Genomic DNA, 18,773 nt, shown 5'->3' on the forward strand with positions numbered 1-18,773 from the left:
GTTTTTTATTCATGCTATTTTACTAAACAAAAATCTACAGCAGAAGAATCAACTTGTTTGTTACTGTCTATCTGTGAGTTCTGAAGTTTGAACTAGATAGTGTATTTGATATTATAGCTATTTTATTTTATTAGATATGTGATATAGTTTACTTTTTGTGAAAAAGCCTGCATGTATCGGTATCAGTTGATATTTGGAATCAGATATTAAGAGTTGGACAATATTGGATATCAATATCAAACATCCCTATATAATATCACTATGCCTTTATCATAACTACTTATTTTCATGCATGATTTCCTGTACAGTGTAGTGTACACCATTTGCTCAGTTACCACAGACTAATTGTCGGTGCACTGTTAATTAAGCTATATAATATATTGTAATGTGTACAGTACAAACCATAGACCGTAAAGGTACAAACCTTTTTTTTTTTCTTCCTTTTTTAATAAATCTTTATTCAAACATCACAGACAATACAGTACAGTACAGTACAACACAAATGACAAGTTATCAATACATCAATAATATAAAACAAATCATAGCCAGGGGTAATTTCTAAACGAACATATTAAAATGTGAACACAAAAGAGAATCTTCCATACAAATATCTTTTTTTTTTTTTTTTTTTTTTTTTTCATTTACATACTACATGCATACACGCATGTCAGTCGTCACGGTCGTCACTATTAAGACAACCCGGTAGAGAACGTCTTCGACCTCTAGGCTCCTCCCAGTGTGTACGTAGAGAGGAAGCATACAGCTGGAACAGAGCAGTGCTTGTTCTGTTATGATGATGACATGATGGATTACATGGACGACTCGGACTATTCAACATTCACTGTGCATATATAACACACACCAACGGCGCAGTCTGTCGCCTTTTCTGGTGCAACTTGACATAATATGTCGGTTGCTGTTATTAACCACATATCTGGCTAATATTAGCTTGTGTTAACGGCAGATCGGGCTGCTGCAGTCTAGCGTCTAGACAACAACAGCACACACAGCTGGTTGATTCATTGACAGCCAGGGTTTGTACATATTATTAGTTGTGTGTGTCCGTGTAAATAGACGTAGTGCTGTGATGGCTCCGATGGGGATCCGTCTGTCGCCCCTCGGCGTGGCCGTGTTCTGCCTCCTGGGGTTCGGCGTCATCTACCACCTGTACGCCGGGGTAATCTCCAACCGCCTGGCAGCTTTCAGGTCAGTAGTCGTCAGTCCCTATAGTATAGAATATGAATGTTGTTGCGATATTGATAAGATAGATCAAGTATGTTATTACTGTTGAGTGTTTACAAATGGTCCATTTGGTTTCACATTAAACCTGCACAGTGAATGCGAATAACACAACTGCATGACAGTGCATGTGCCAAATCCTCATCAGACAAGTAACAAGGGTGGATGATAAACTTAATGCAAAGTCTGAACTGTTACTGTACCCATAACATGTTAAGCTAAGCCTAACAGTGTTTTCTGAAATTGGTTTAAGATTTGTCAAATGTTGCATTACTGAAGAAAAATATTCTTTAAAAAATGACATTCTGGCATTAGTACTATTAAAAAATATGTCAGACGTGTTTTGTGTTAACCTTCAATTAACAGACTTGTTGGTTGATTGTTTGAATACTTTTTTAACTAGATTGTTAACAGTACAGGACAGTAGTCAAAGGTTATGTTAAAAGGATAACACAAAAAGCCCTGGCAGGCCTTGTTCTAGCCCTAGAATTTCTGTGATCTTACATATAACACTGTGTGTATATTACAGAATACACAGCCAGAGATCGGTCCTATTGCGCAGCGTTTAGCAGATAAAACATGGTGCACGTTACTTATGTATTCACCCAATAATTAATTCCTCAGACTTGGAGACAGATATTGTCTTCTAGTTTCATATCCCTTTGAAAGTTCTGTCAGAAAACGTGTGTTTAGTCAAATATCTCCACTTTTCCACAAGCTTCACACGGACAACGACATCCACTGTCAGTGACAGGGCCGGACCTGAAATGACTGCTGGACTGAACATGTGAAAACTTCCTTTGAGAACACACGTGTGTTTGGGAAGCACAATGTACAGTATTGGGCACACAATGACAAATACCACGCCGTTCGCCCTCCTGGCCGCTTTGCGATTGACGTGGGGTAATTAAGCACACCACCTGCCAATTGTGTGCCCCATACGTTTGTGCTTCCCAAAGCAAGTTTTGATATATATTCAGTCCAGCACTCATCCCAGGCCCCTCGCCCAGACTGAACGTTGTCCGTCTGAAGCTCGTGGAGATATTTGACTAAACACACGTTTTCTGCCAGAACCTTCAACGGGATATGAAACTAGAGGACAATATCTGTCTCCACGTCTGAGTAGTAGTGAGTACATAACCCAGGCTTTACTGATGAAAGGCAGGTAGCCGCACTAGCCGGTGTACGCTGCTCTCCAACGGTTAGTAAAAAGTATTCGGTTCCTTTTTTTTGAATATTGCATTTTACATATCTTCTCTTCTGGGGGTCCATGGCACAAAATATTTTCAGATGGCGGGCCAAATATACATCATTATCGGGGGGTCCTTGGCACCCTCCACTTCCCTTCATTGCATCTGTCTATCCCTCTCTCTTCTGCCTCTCTCCATCTCTCCCCACCACCTCTTTCTCCCTTTTGATTTTGTAAAGGCTTGTATCGTTAATGGAATTGTTTGGTTAATGTCTTCTTTCATCTGCCTACTCTGCTTTCCACTCATTGACCTCTCTCTCGTCCTCCCTCCATCTCCATCCCTCCAGACAAAGGAGAGGAGTGGATCTGCGGGACCTGCTGGCTCTGTCCGTGGAGGCTGCAGTACAAGGTGGCATCGAGGTGACATCAAATGTTGATTTAATTTTGCTCAATAGAGCACTGTTTCCAATGCATACCGATTTGTATTGGGTCGCGAGTAAATATTCACTTTATTTCATTTCCAACAACTTGAAGTTCTGCTATTTTCACTAGTTTGGGCCCCGGGCAAAAGTCTTAATTTAAATTTTGGGTCTTGAGCTAAAACGTTTGGGAAACAAACACTGCATTTGAGTATTCTGCAAAGACATATGGTTGTTAGGCACATCAGTGGTGTATGCACATGGGCACTTAACTGAGAAACAAATAATTCTCAACAAGTTCAACTTGTTGAGAATTCAGGAAATACAACATGCAAATTGCGTATATTTCCTGTGTGAACGTTTCCTTTCACACACAAAAAAAAGGACGCTTCAAGCGCTTCATACTCACAGTCCAAATTGATATTTCTGGTGCTAGTCACAGGACAGTTTTAGTGCTCATCTCTAAATCAACCTTCTCTTTGATTGTATATCATTGCTGCGGCACTATCTCAACAATAACATTACCATAGAGTAACTTCTGCATGTTAGCTCATCAGCGTGTTTATAAACAGCAGAGAAGTACCAAAAAAGAAATGTAGGAGTGATGTAAATAAGCAGAATTGCGTATGGGCCAAGGCTGCTGTTGTGAACTGTATAAGTTTGCCACGGCTCGGCCGAAATGGACGATAATGCTTTTTTTGGATAAAAAAACACCCAGACTTACTTCTTGGAGGCCAAATAACAAGAAAACAAGGTAAAAAAGCGATCTACCACGGAATTCTCCTTCAAGTAACGATCTAATTCAGGGGTGCCGTGCCGTGGATTAAAACATTTACAGGGCTGACCTGAGATTTCCCTGTGCGTTTTGTATTGTGTTCCGCAGGTGAAGAAGGTACGCGATGAGAATGCACTTGCGGAGAGGTCCAAGGGTAAAACTAAGGAAGGAGCCAATGAGGCTCTAACGCTGGGGGACCTCAGGTCGCATAGGAAGATGTTCTACCTGATCAAGAATACCTATCCTGAGCTGGTGGTGAGCACAACTAAGCAAATGGAAGGGGGAGAGTGTGTGTGCACTCACTGGGTTTGTCCAGAAGGGGTTGGTGAGGGTGACTAATGCCTAAAAATAAAATAGCAGATTGTACAAGGGTTGTGAGCTTGTATATCTGCTATTTTTGGAGTGCAACTAACGGTATTACTCAGGTTTTAAATACCCTCAGTTAAAGTAAAAGAGAAAGGCATGAAGATCACCAGTGGTTGAAGGATTTGTTTACTGTAGGTTTGTTGGATATCATTGCCCCTCTGCCCCTTTCATTTAGTCTCCCTCTGAACTGACCTGTATGGGAGCTAGATAGAGAAACAGCTGCCCAGAATATAACCCTTTAAAAATGAAAGAGAGGGAAATTAGTACTGTAAGACTTGTATAATAGAGTGACATTTCAATAACTTGGCATAGATTGACATTGGCATATTGAGAAACAGATTCTCTTTTTTTGTTTTCTTCTTTCTTGGTAGGGCTCGTAGCGTGGGTGCCTGAGTTTCTTTTATAGAATTTGAAACACAATCCGAGAGACACACCTTGTTCACATTGTAACAGTTACTTATCAGTCTTTTGACACCTGTTGTCCTAGACAAACAAAAGCAGATTTTACCTTGCACACGTTTGAACCACTTAAGCCCTATGTACATCAAATAGCAAAACTAGTTTATCTACAAGCTTCCGTTTGCAAAGTGTTTTTTAGATGTGGCTGCTATTTGTTTGCCCTGTAATGACATGCCCAAAGTAGGGAGGTATTCCAGGCTGAAAGTGGTTACTGCTATAACTTCTATCTGTGCATTTTTGTTTTAAGGCTGCAGCTGTCCATTATAATAATCTTAATGATAACTTCTTCAATTAATTGAAAAATCAAGAAGCAGATTTGATTTGTTTTATTTTTATTTTATTTTAACGTTTTGTGTGTTTATACACACACACACACACACACACACACACACACACACACACACACACACACACACACGAACACACAATGAACATTCGGACTTATGGGCAGTCCCCGGGAGATGTACAGTATATATACTGTACTGTATATCGTTGCTGTCAGGCAGAAACCTCCAAACTTTAACTTTTTGTGTTTTTTTCGTAGTAAATTAATGCCCTATACTTGATCACACTACACAGTGTCACACAAAAGCATCAAAAGTAGCAGATCTACAAGCTGCAACACATTTTGAACCCACTTTAGCTGCTTTTGAATTTGAATCCTGAAAAGTAATAGTTTTGGACATATGAGGTTTCCAACCGACAGAGACGATATACTATATCAATGGATCGATTACCTACCTCTGCTTTATCTTACACTTTGTTGCACAACAGTGTCATGTATAAAATAGATGATCTACAAGCTAACAATCGATCACATTGTGACACTTTGTGAGCTTGTAAATGTTTTTTTTTATTAAATTACAGATTATCGATTTGTTTTTTATAATAGATTACATTGATTAGTTTGATTAATAATAGACCACAGACTGAACGCTGACGTCGATGCTGCTAGAGGTCGCTATCCCCCAGGTTCCCATTGTTATTTTTTTATGTTGGAAATCCCCATTGGGGAATCTTAGATCGCTAGAAACAAGTCAAACAAAACCCAACGACTACATTTCCCATGAACGCGGCTAGTAGGGACAGTGATTTCCCAAAAGTGTAGTTTCCGATTTTGAAGGCAGAATTAACCACATTTTCTCCAGAAACAGGCTATATCAAATATGCCTTCTACAAACCTACTTTTGGTTTCAGGTGAACAGCGAGGAACACGACAATGCAGCTGACGAGGAGCACGGGGTCTGGAACCGCGAAATCCCAGCTGACATCCAGAAGATGGAGGGTAAAGAGGTCCGTGCTGAGGACATCACCATATGGATAGACCCCCTGGATGCTACACAGGAGTACACCGGTGTGTGTGCAGGACTTTTATTATTTATATTTTGTTAACATTACTGTTTTAAATAATTTGTTTAATTTTGTTGTAAAAATGTGAATAGACCTTTTATTTTTATTTTTTATAACCAACTAAATGTGTTAGTATGATTAACCACTTAAGCCCTACTTTATACCACATCGTAAACAGTGTCACAACAAGTAGTGAAAATAGCCAATCAACAAGTTCAACAAGGGGGAGGCTAAATTTATATTGTTTCCCCCCAAAATCTATTATTTTTATTATCTGCTTTTTTTAAATAATTGACTAATATCCATTAGTTTGATTAACTATTGCACCCCTTCTTTTGGACTCACACCAAAATGACATAGGACACTCACATCCCTCCTATCGTCTCCTTCGCTTCACTCTGGTGTCTATTCTATTCTGTCCTAAATTTCTCGTTGTCACACCCTGTCTTTATCTCCTCCTAGCCTATCTCCTTACCTGCCTCTCTTACCAGGTACCCTCCCTGCTTATCTTTCTGTGTCATTTCCCTCCCTTCCTTCCGTATATCCTTATGTAACCACCCCACATCTATTTGTGTGTGTGTGTGTGTGTGTGTGTGTGTGCGTGTGCGTGTGCGTGCGTTCACAGAGAATCTGGTGCAGTACGTGACCACCATGGTGTGTGTGGCTGTGGAAGGCAAACCAGTCATAGGGGTCATACACAAACCCTTCACAGGATACACTGGTAAGTGTGTAGTATTCAGTAAGCTTAATACATTAGGTAATAAAAACTTGTATGGAGGGTAACCAAAATGCTCGCTCTCAAACACGCTCGCCCTATTTTCTTTCCGCCGACCTCACGCCGATCGCTCGGTGGGGCGGTTCTTGTATTCTTGTATTTGTTTTACAGAGGATAAGATTAGAAATAAGTTTAGGGTTGGGCATAGTTTTACTGAGGTTAAGATTAAGAATAGGGTCACGTTTTGGTACCGTTTTACTATGGTTAAGGTTAGGAATAAGGTTAGGTTTAACCGTTTAGGCATAGTTTACTACAGTTACATTTAGGAATACCAGGCATTATATCAATATCAGGTATTCGTATGGAGTACATGATGTTTGTTTCCGCCATGTTTGTTTCATTATTTTTGGAACACATTTCTTATATGAAGCGACATAAACACGTATATGGGAATTCAGAATGGTGGGGGAGAAAAAAAGTAACCCACTGTAGGACGCGTAAATGACGTGCTCTATCGCAATTTCGGTATTGAACAGAGTGACCCTGCAAATAATCTGCCAAAATGACAATATCGCGCATCCCTACTTTTCTCCACAGCATTTCTTAATATGGTTTCCAGGCTAGTGAAAAGTAGCCTGGCATAGCCAGCCTATATACTAATATATATATATATATAATATAATGCAGCTAACTGCAGTATATACTGTATATATATCCCCACCTTGTTTTAACATGGGTGGATTGTCAAGCTGAGCTAGGCTAAGTGAAAAGCACCCAAGCTCCTATTTAAACACCTTTTTAAACTTGAATAATTATGTTTTATCGATAAATCAATGTTCGTGTGTGTGTGTGTGTGTGTGTGTGTGTGTGTGTGTGTGTGTGTGTGTGTGTGTGTGTGTGTGTGTGTGTGTGTGTGTGTGTGTGTGTGTGTGTGTGTGTGTGTGTGTGTGTGTGTGTGTGTGTGTGTCTCTGTGTGTCTTCTCTCTGTGCGGTGGGATTCTCCTGCTCTCTGGCAGCCTGGGCGTTGGTGGGACGGGGGACCAACGTGGAGCCACGTTCTCTCTCCTCCTACGCCGTCAACCCCCCCAAGGTCATTGTGTCCCGCTCCCATGCGGGGAAGGTCAAGAATTTCATTCAGGATGCATTCGGAGTCAATGCTACCATCATACCAGCAGGTGGAGCAGGTGAGCACATAGGCCTTCTCTAAATTTGAGAATATTTACATGTTTTCTTTTGCTGGTCTATAATAACGTGCCCAAAATAAGGATGCCATGTTTAATGTGGTTAAAGCAATTTATATAGCACATTTCTACGTAAAAGGCTAAAAGGTTAAAAACTATATTTGGATTAAGAGAGAGAGAAAAAAGGGGATAATGATTTAGGTTGGGAATATGAGTCTAAAAAGGTGGATTTTGAGTGTGGAGTGGGTGGGTTTTTGAGTACAGATTGCCTCATGAAAATTGCTCTCTCTCTCTTTCTTTCTTTCTTTCTTGGTACAGGCTATAAAGTGCTGTCTCTGTTGAAGCTGCCACAGGGGGAGATAGATGCCTCAGACCAGGCAGACGTCTACATTCATGTGACCTACATTAAAAAGTGGGACATCTGTGCTGGAGCTGCACTGCTAGCTGCACTGGGTATGCATCGTTGTTATCACGTTTTGATAATGTAATTGTACTACTATTTTGTATTGCTTTCCAGATCACATTTCCTTGACTTTTAGGTCTTAAACAAATAACGCATTCTTCTCTTTGCTACCTTTCATCAACATCTTGGTCAAATCATGACATGCAATGTTAATGATGCAGACGGGACAGATATTGATAACCAGGCAGCACCCCAATGACAAAAAGTTGAAACCGCTGCACAATAATAAATATACATAAATAAATTCTCTCTTCTTTTTTTTTTTTTCTTTTTTTTTATCCTTTAAAAACTATACATTATTAAAGTGTACAAATAGAACCAAATGAACCCTTGATTTCAGTAGTTCTATAAAAAAGAATTGTGTCAAGGACCTCCAAATTAATATGTATTTGGCCGCAGACCCCATCTGTTTCCAAACACTTTTTTATACAATAAAATAAATAAATAATAAATAAAATAGCAGATGTACAAGCTCACAGTAGGCACAAAGTGACACGAATACGTGGATGGATGATTGGGTTGCTGGATTAACTATTAACCCACCTGCAAAATAGAGTTAAACTGACACTAGGGCTGTCACAATTATTACATAATCGTCTAATCGTGATTATTTGACATTATCGCAATTATTTTGTCATAATCGTCATAATCGTGAATGTTGAAAAATGTCAGAAATAGTGGAAATAGCAGATCTGCAAGCTCACACGCGACGCGTTGTGAGCTTGTAGATGGGATATTTCCACTATCAATGTTATTTTTTAAGTAGTAAGTTGTCAAATATGTCATTAATTTCTTTGTGTATTTAGGTTTTGTGTCATATCTGCCATGTGCAACTTCAAAGCCTAGAAGCCAAACAGAAATGTAATTGTCAATGACAAAAACACAATTAACCCTCTAAGGCCCGCATTAAGAAATACTTGAAATAAAAAATTGAAAAAAATCAGATGGTGTTGTAGGAGTCCTATTCAGAGGAAAATGTAATGTTTTTTTCAAAAAAATGTTTTTGTAAGATTTTATAGCCATAAATCATAAATCATGCTCTAATTTACATATGGGGGATATTTTTCACAATAATAACATATGTACATGTTCTAGACATTCTAATGATCACCAAAAAAAATAGTACAGGCATTTTACTTATGTTTTTGTGAGGTATAGCTTCCATGAAAAAGTGAGATGTTGTTCGTCAAAACTCTGGAATTTCAGCGGGTGTGGCGGGTGTGAATGTCAGCCCCTGTGGGGGGTATTTATATGCAAATATTGTGGCCAATGGCATTGTAATACTAAACAATAGAATCCAATGGTAGTGTTTAGGTGGTAGGGGGAGCTAAAATAAAATGATTTAAACCTTTTTTTGGATAAAATACAAACGTTGTAATATTACAACCGTGGGCCTTAGAGGGTTAAATCGTTAATCGCCAATTATTTGAGTGACAATTAATCGTCATGTAAAATGTCATATCGTGACAGCCCTAACTGAGGGTTGTACTGTGCATGAGCTAAGAAGCTGTGCTGACTCTTGATGCTCATTTCAGGTGGTCAGATGACAACTCTCCAGGGGGAGGACATCAACTACAGTGGCACCGAGGCCAACAAAGCCGGACTGGTGGCCAGCATTGGCCAGGACCACAAGGCTCTGGTGGAGAAACTGCCACTCTGGGATCCTGAGAAGCACTGATCAACAAACACACAGAGCCATTGATATCGTGACCAGAGGGTACTTGATAGGGGCACCATTCTCTCAAAACGAAAGGCCAATCTAAACACACGGCTGTATCATACGAAAAAGAAAAAAAACATATTTTCAACAGGAATTGAAAATGTATTATTTATGTCGTACTGTACGACACAGCTGTGAAAAGAAGTATAAATTGGCATTTTAAAAGGTACTGGCTGTTTTTTGTTCTCCATCGCAGTGAGATGTCCCAACGCTCCATCAGTGACTTAACAAGAGAAGTAGAATGGGATCGTGACGCAAACGTGGTCATCGCTGAGAACTGCATTGGCCAGACAGACGCATATCAATGGCTCTGTTACGCAGCTCGCTCACACATTCGATACCTGCGCGTAAGATCAGTTACGAAACGTCAAGGCACCCATGGGTACATATGGACCTATCACACACAGACACACACACACACACACACACACACGGTGAGCAGTGGAACAATGTAGTCTCACTTGTTCACATGTCACCATTACAGACTGACAGAACAACTTTAATACCGACAGAACAACTTTAATATGGATGGTAAAGCTCAAGAGCACAATGGAGGATACCCACGCCGACAAATTGGCGCTCGGCTGGACGGGGCATCACTGTCATGGTTATCATCACCTTCCTCATTCTTATCGTTGTTATGGGGCAAACGATCACCAATAATTGAGACAAACGGACGTGTTCATTGTCATCACATGCACTGCCATGGTGATCAGGCAACACCACCAGACATACGAATGAATCCAGGTCGGATGGAAGAAAAAATCATTTAATCCTAAATATGTTTTCTAAAAACTCATGTGCTTGCCCCAACCTTTTCATAGTTTTTGATGATGCAATATAGTATTTCAGCATCTAAAATTATCCGGTGCTGCTATCCCTGAAAACTGATTTGAGAACCAAGTATGACCCTTTTTTTCTTTTAACCTGGCATAGTTTGGGCACCATGTCCCCACTGGATAATCACCTTGGGAAGAGACACTACAGCGATGCGAGAGTGCGGTCTATCCAACAGCGATGCTAGAGTGTGGTCTATCCAACACCAACTAGGAACTCCTCCAATTAGGAAATCATTTTGGCTTGCTCGGACTAAAAGATAACTACAGCAAGCTCGCACCTCCCATCATCTCTGATATTCCTCATACAGGAGAGGGAAAAACAACCTGTTGGCAATACAAACCTGCACAATGCAGAGATGATTTCATAGTATTATATTGTTGCCATTTGTCACTGTCGGGTGGAAACCTTGCATTTCCAAAATAGTTTATTTTAAGTAAATGGAAATTATGTATAGTCATAAGCTCTTTTAATATTTTAATTTGTTAAATATTTATAAAACTCACAGACTTTCAAACTGTGTTCCCTGTCATGGGTGAATGTTTTCAAAAATAAAGAAAATAGCATATCTACAAGCTCAAATGCTATTTCACTGTCGTGACAAAGTATAAAATAGGGCATTCATTTATGAAGACAAAAAAACAAGATGAAATAAGGAGATTTCAGGTTTTCTGTCTGACAGTGACAATTAGTACAACCATGGTTTGTATTTCAATTAGCCTGAACAAGTCACGGCTTTGAATGATGTCCATACTTGAGGTTCTGGAAATAATCAAATTCTGTTGTGCCCTCTACCATAATGGTCTCAGTGTTTGACATGACATGTATTGAACATTTGTTTTTTTGCTTTCATGCACTTGAAACATTGACATCAATTTAAAAAAAAGTATAGCTCAGTGTTACAATACTTAAACTGTTGACTATGAAGCAAAAAAATATACAAATGTCAGTGAATTGTTGATAAGTGTGTCTTACCAGCCTGTATATTGCTCTTGATAACATTGTTTATGGAGGGGGGTGTATAGAATCAAAGTTTAATGTTCATAAAATATTAATAAAATAGCTATTATGGTATTGACCTGGAGAAGCCATGAGCAGTTTAAAGGCCCAGATAGTGGTGCATCTTTCTTATAAGGAGACAGATCTCACAATCTTTCCATTTTCTGTCTGAAATGCACCAAATGACACGGGCCTCAAATGCGAGAAGAAAAATAAAAACCTTAACGTTATGAGTGCCTTGGAGCGGCATTAGGAACCATTGTCATCTCTTCGGTGATAACGTAGAGTATTGTTATGGAAGCCTGGTGTGAGGATGTTGACTACAGCTGCTTGTGCTGCTGGGTGGCAGGGATGATTGCTGTGGTAGTGATGATGATAGTGGGGCAGATCTATGACAACATTGGTGCTGGGATGAGAGATGGACATATAGACTAGCGTTATGCATGATCTTCAAACGAGGGATGCAGATGCACCGATATGGAAATTCTTGGCCGATAATGATGTTTAAAATAACAATTTAGCCGATAGCCGCAGATATTTTGCCCGGGAAACAAATCGGCTACTACCTTTATTTGCAGATACCGATAATATGTGGCTGATATATCGGTGCGTCCCTACTTCAAACAGTATGTTGTGGTCAGTCAACCCTTCCTGTTCCTGTTGTTTGGATTTTATATGTATATTGTACAATAATGCATTTTGTAAAATAATTATAGGCTATACACTAATGATAACTGTAATAGGGTTGGGGGTTGAAGTTGGGCAGCTAGAACAGTCAATGAGCTTTGGGATGGGAGAGAGAGCCATAGATAATGTCCAGTAGGTACAATGAACATATATTACATTTCATGGCCCTCCAATAACCTCACTGGTGTGACAGCCATTCTAAAGGCCCATTCACACTGAGCACTATAACTATACAACATTTTGTTTTAAAATCGTTCTAAGCCAAGTGGATGGCAGTGTTTAAAAAAAAAAAAAAAAAAACAATGGTGAAATATATAATTATCTTTATAGTTATTGTGCCCAGAGGGAATTGCGCTTTAAACAGCTGTTTCAGTTTCAAGAGCCTGAGAGAGAGAGAGAAAACCGAGGGTTAATGAGATCTGTTAAGATGTTGACTGACATTTGGATCAACTTAGCCAGCTATAGACCTATTATGCACTGAACTCTGTCGTGAAAATACCAGATATGTGACCTGGATTCTAATTGTACTGAGACGAGCGAAAGCCTGACTACTGGAATTAACAGACGAACAACTCACAGGCTCGGACTAAACTCGATCTTAGACTAAAATGGTGAATTCAGGTCTCATTAAGAATGATAAGAGTATCATCTATGTTCATTAAAGAGGCCTATTGTAGCTCTGTCAGATAACATCTAGTATGTACAGTAGATCTTCTGGGGTGTGTTAAAATATGTTTTATTTGCCGTGTATTCGCTCCTCATGCCCCTTTCCTATTTGCACGTCATTATACTTGAGTTAAACCATCTTTTAGGATTATACAGTGCACACACTGGCATTTCATTGGATGTGCTGAGTTCACCTCCAGTCTATAAAAGGAAAGATCTTTTGTTTTTGTTTGTTTGTTTGTTTATTTTCTGGGGATTATTATTATTTTGATTATTAATTTGGTTTATTTCTAGGGGAGGTATAATATTCAAATACTGAAAATCTGTAGATGTAAAAAGGTTGTTCCAATCAAAGTGAAGATGATCACTCACATTAGAGCATTATTTTTGTTTGAATTGAATGAAAGTGAACAGAGTAGACTAACACTGTATTACAGTTCACAGAACAACGTTGATATCCTTTTCTACAGAACTTCTTTAGTTTCTGGTGTACAGTATGTGAATATTATTTTCCATAACAAATGTACACCAGGACTTGAATCGGCTACAGCTGTAACTCCTGATTGACTGTGAAAGTCTTAGAAGTCCAAGACCATTTTGACCAACATGTAGACTGATTTTTCTTTTCTTTTTTTTTTTATGATTTCACTGCCGTTACAACTTTCCGTTTTCTGTTATATCCATTCCACATAGATGTGAATGTACAGTTTGGGCACTGCAATGGCTCAGATCACACTGTGAAACAACAAATACAATACCAAAATGGTCAAACATAATGAGAAACTCTCCCCATCTCTCTCTCACTGCCTCGCTGATGGCAACATTTTATGGCACTGAAACTCGATAACTGTGCCTTTCTAACAGGGAATTGTTGCAAGGTTTACATGACAGCGTACCATTAAAACATTCGTATTTTTTGTTCAATTTGAATGGATTAGTACAGAGTGCAATAAGCCTAGCATGGCACAGAGTGCATCGGTCAAACTGATCACAGCAATATTCATGTTAATGAATTACAAACTACAGACTGAGGCAGGCATTGTGTGGACATGTAACAATAAATCAAGGCCTTAAAGGATTTCATATGCACACAATGAAAGTTCCCCCTGTTTGAGCTGGTCTAGTCTGTCTGCTAACCAGTCTGTCATGCTGTAATAGCTATCTGTCTATCTCTCTCATTCTGACCCTGTTAGTATTTAATAAAACAGTTGCGTGCATGATGATGACAATCTCCAATGCTGTCTTTCTTTTCTACCAAGGAACAGAGACTCCACAGATTTTCTCAGTCGCCACGACTGATTTCAGTCATTTGGATTCCACAGAATGCCAAGCATGTCTTCTTTGAAAGCATTTTGCACAGTGAAACTATCCGATCTACAAGCTCTCAATACATTCAGAGCTTGTAAATGAGGCTGTCGATTGGCTATTTTCGGTTATTTATTTTTAAAGATTGGAGCATTTGAAGTGGTCAAACTTGCAATGTATTTAGAAGCATTTTCTATTAAAAACCCAAACGGTATCAGATATTTCATAAAAGCAAATGTTAAAGACAATCTGTGATTTCTTCACCTGGTTGGCAGTATCTAGAACAGCAGTAACAAAATTACTAAAACAATTTGTGTTTATTGTTTAGGGTGCAGTGCTAGTGTTAGTGGGTGACCATAGCTGAGTGGTTAGGGAGCCTGCCTGGGGAACCAGTTCCCCTGGTTGTCCCCGGTTCGATTCCCGGTCAGGCAGCAATGTGTCAATGCGTCCCTGAGCAAGACCTTAACCCATAATTGCTCCCCGAGCGCCGTATATGGCTGCTCACTGCTCCTAGTTGTTATAGGATGGGTAAAATGCAGAGAACAAATTTCACGTATGTGCAAATGTACTGTGATAAACAGTCCCGAAGGCGTGGGGCCATATTATTATTATTATTATTATTTGGTGGACTCCTTTCACACGGTTTCACAAATCACACAATAGGACTTGGCCATACAAAAACAAAGTTGTGAGATTTAATTTTGCTTTAATTCATGAGACTTGGATCAGCCATAATGGACTCAAGAGCAGTGCTTCTCAAACTTAATGTTGTACCGAGGCGCTACTGCCATGCCAATTTGTAGATCAGCTATTTCCACTATAAATACAGGTGTGCCTTGAGATTCTGACTTGCCCATTGGTGTGCCTTTGAGCAAAAAGGTTTTGAAACCCGCTTTAGGGGATCCTCGCGTAGGTTTGCAGCAGGGTTCCACTCTGAGCTGGTTCTGTGGCAGTGGAGGGAGGGTTACAGAGACTCATTTGACCCGAGGCTGAATGGTGCCAGTCTGCCCTGCTGGGGCAAATGATTGTGTTTTTGATTGAATATTTTATTAGACAGAAATTTAAAATAGCACAAACACTTGGTCGTATATGAAAGAACAATCCCAGAAGGTGTACATAGGCCGTACATAAGACGTTTAGTTTGTACATTGGTTAGTATGATGGGATATGTTATTATTTGTGTATTTTAATACACACCAATAACAATCACGCTAATTTGCCATACCTATGTGAAGGAGCTCAGTGAGTTCCTCTCAGACTTTCTTAGGGGCTTTGGCAGGACATCCAAATGCTGCTGTAAATAACAATATCCAAAATATGCAGTCATTTCTCAATGTAATAAGTGGCAACGTCAAGGATAGATGAAATCCTACACCCAGCTATCCTGGGGGTAGCTAGTAGCTACTGTATAAATCTTAAAAGGAACTTAAAATAAGTGGCATCCCTCTTAAAGGTATTGTAGTGGCCCGGACTTTATATTTGACGAAAACAATTAAACCATGGCTGTATATGGATGGATCATCATAATAACTATACAAATAACCTGAGAGCTTTGAGAGAACTGGCTGAAGAGTGTCCTCCATGTGTTCTCTTTGGGTGGTGAAGTCTGTGACCGTTGGGTTTTTAGCATGCTGGATCCAGTCTGACTTTGCAGAGCATGCATTCAAACACAAGTTCTACAGGGGGAAAAGGTAGTAGCCTATAACATTGAATAACATTACATGCTTTTCTTCATATATCTTTTTTTCTTTTTCCATATACTGAAAATCTGTTCAGGACAGGTCATTAGGGTATTCCCCAATAATGACACTTGCATAATAAAGACAACTAGAAGCACACGTTTAAATGAAAGGTATAGCGTCTAATGTTGACTATTAACGTTCATTGTACAGGAATGTTTACCTTGTCTTCCTTGTTGAGTTTCCCCTGGATCTTCTCTGGGTCAGAGATGATATCTCTGATATAGTTTATATACAACACCAAGTTCTGTTTAGCTTCTGTGAACACACTCACACAAGTGGGGATGGGACAATAACGAAAATTATTCACAGTGCGAATAATGTCACGATTATTGTTTAAAAAATAATTGTGATTAACGATATTGTTGCAATAACAAAATATGCTTCAAACTTAAAAATGCCACTTTCATTAACCACTTAAACCCCCAGCATCCCTACTCTGGGGGAACCCTTTGCCAAAAAGAATAGCCAATAATAGCCAATCTACAAGCTCACAATGCGTTGCAATCCCACAGTCTATGATTTCAAGGGGTAGAAAAGGGCCATTTGCGCTGCATAGAAACCAATGGCTTCGCTTCGTCCATATTTTTCTACAGTCTATGGTTGCAATCTGCTATTTTTGTCGAATCGATTTGTGTAGTAGAGTGACATAAGAGCGTGCCAAATGCACTCTTTACATGTCTGTTTTATCAAGTAAAGGGTTTAAGAAGTGGTGAATTTGTAGCTCTGCATTACGATTATTGTGAGTGTTTTTTATTATCGTTTACGAAATAACGATTATCGCCCCATCCACAAGTAGCCTATTAACAAGCTTGTGACTATAATGATTCTAGGCTACATTGGATCCTTTGGAACACACACTATTTTTCTATAATGCCAGAAAAGTAACCGTTTTGGACATATGTACAAGGTTTCCACATGATAGTGAATACTACTGACTGGATCCCTGCAGAATGGATCCTTTTAATTGTTATTGTATTTTATTTGATTTCACTTTAAAACTCTGGGTCAGTTCAAACAACATTGTTCTGGTAGGTTGTAGGGAAGAGTAGCCTATATACGGCCTAAAGGCCGGCCCGGCATTTAGAATGTAAGCAATATGGTTGCAAAAAAAACAAAATATACATTTGGCTTCAGTCTTGCTAACCTCTCTAGCAGGAGATGATGTCAAATTGTATTATTACACTGAACTCACAGATGTTATCTCTCTTTCACACACACACACACACACACACACACACACACACACACACACCTGCTACCATAAGGCAGTCAGCACAGGTTGTGTGAGAGTATCTCTTGGCCACCTCCAGTGGCCTCTCCCCTCTGAAGTTCTCAACCTGTATGTCAGCTCCCAGTTCAAGCAGAGTCATCACTGTCTCCAGGTGGCCCCAACAAGCAGCACAGTGTAATGGAGTGTAACCTGGTACAGCAAGGACCGACAATGTAAAAGCCACAGAACTAAAATGCCAAGTGCTCCTTTTAAAACACCAGCAACCTGATGTCCATATTTTGGCATGTCATGACAGCTCATCTCGGAGCTGCATATAGGTTCCGAAAGGAGCTACATGTAGCCTAATTAATGTAGGTGAACAATTTCCCCCAAAATGAATAATTGGTTGATTCAATTGCCTAATTTATAAACCGTTTGCAAAATAGGCCTAGTAGGCTACAGGTAGGCCTACAGTCATACAACAAAAGGATAACACAAAAAGGCTGGCTTTGTTTCCATTGTGGTCATCATGTATGTAGCCTATAATAATAATAGGCAAATAATAATCAAAATATTTCAAAAATAGCTTGTAGATGGTCTATTTTTTAAATGGAGAAGAATAGGTGGTAAAGCTGCTATCAGCTTTCATTAAAATAAGTTCAGGATTTACTGACTGGGACCTGACTGTGAGATCGATGACATTAATCAATGCATAATAACTCATTGTGCATTGAGTGCTGCAGCCCAGTGTCGATATTAGACTGTCTCTACCTCTTGCTGAAAGCTCGTTGACGTGGGCTCCGTTCTTGACCAGTTCTTTTACGACGTGGCTCCTTCCCAACGTGCATGCAACAAACAGCGCATTCCTGCCCACCTCATCTTTATACCTAAACAAATCCCTCTCCCGTGATTCTTCCCCCGAAGCCTGAACACTTTCACAATGAAGACGGAGGCTTTCCACGTCTCCGGCTAACACACAGTTAAATATAACGTCATCTTCTTGGTTAAAGGGCATTTTGCAAGTATGTACAGTATGCAAACATTTAATCAATGGTCAGTTCCTATTTACGGTTTCCATGGATACGTGGTCACATGGTCCATGCATATGTGACTATAACACGCCATCTGCTGGTTGATGTTTGAATCTCTCACTCACTGGCTCACACACACACACACACACACACACACACACACACACACACACACACACACACACACACACACACACACAAACAGTGTGTAATGAATATATGATTATTATTTTAATAATTCCAGTCCAGATTTCATGCTGATCAAGGTGGGCATTTTGTGAGTTCAAGTCATAATTAAACATGCATTCAGTCTTTTTTCATTTTTGTGTCTCTTAGCAAAATACTGTGTTATTATCATCAAGTGTGCACACTGCACAGTGATTTTGGAGACAGATAAGGTTATTGCTCAGTAAGAGCAGT

General features: G+C 39.5%; 2 protein-coding genes across 2 annotated transcripts; one reads left to right on the top strand and one right to left on the bottom strand.

Annotated features, from left to right (window-relative positions):
* Positions 1 to 807: 807 nt before the first annotated feature.
* bpnt2 (3'(2'), 5'-bisphosphate nucleotidase 2) lies at positions 808 to 14,163 on the top strand. Its single transcript, XM_080725318.1, has 8 exons — positions 808 to 1,206; positions 2,776 to 2,848; positions 3,731 to 3,877; positions 5,645 to 5,801; positions 6,423 to 6,518; positions 7,529 to 7,696; positions 8,012 to 8,146; positions 9,692 to 14,163. The coding sequence occupies exons 1-8, from the start codon at positions 1,088 to 1,090 to the stop codon at positions 9,832 to 9,834; spliced, it is 1,038 nt and encodes a 345-aa protein (XP_080581444.1). The 5' UTR covers positions 808 to 1,087; the 3' UTR covers positions 9,835 to 14,163.
* Positions 14,164 to 15,264: 1,101 nt separating this feature from the next.
* On the bottom strand, positions 15,265 to 18,337 carry ankrd45 (ankyrin repeat domain 45; the record flags this gene model as incomplete). The annotated part of the gene is made up of 5 exons (XM_080725653.1): positions 15,265 to 15,314; positions 15,914 to 16,046; positions 16,273 to 16,367; positions 17,365 to 17,532; positions 18,094 to 18,337. 5 exons carry the CDS (start codon positions 18,335 to 18,337, stop codon positions 15,265 to 15,267), a joined length of 690 nt encoding a protein of 229 aa, XP_080581779.1.
* Positions 18,338 to 18,773: the final 436 nt, after the last annotated feature.

This window comes from Nannobrachium achirus (genome assembly GCF_963921795.1).
Source record: "Nannobrachium achirus genome assembly, chromosome: 5".
Taxonomy (NCBI): domain Eukaryota; kingdom Metazoa; phylum Chordata; class Actinopteri; order Myctophiformes; family Myctophidae; genus Nannobrachium; species Nannobrachium achirus.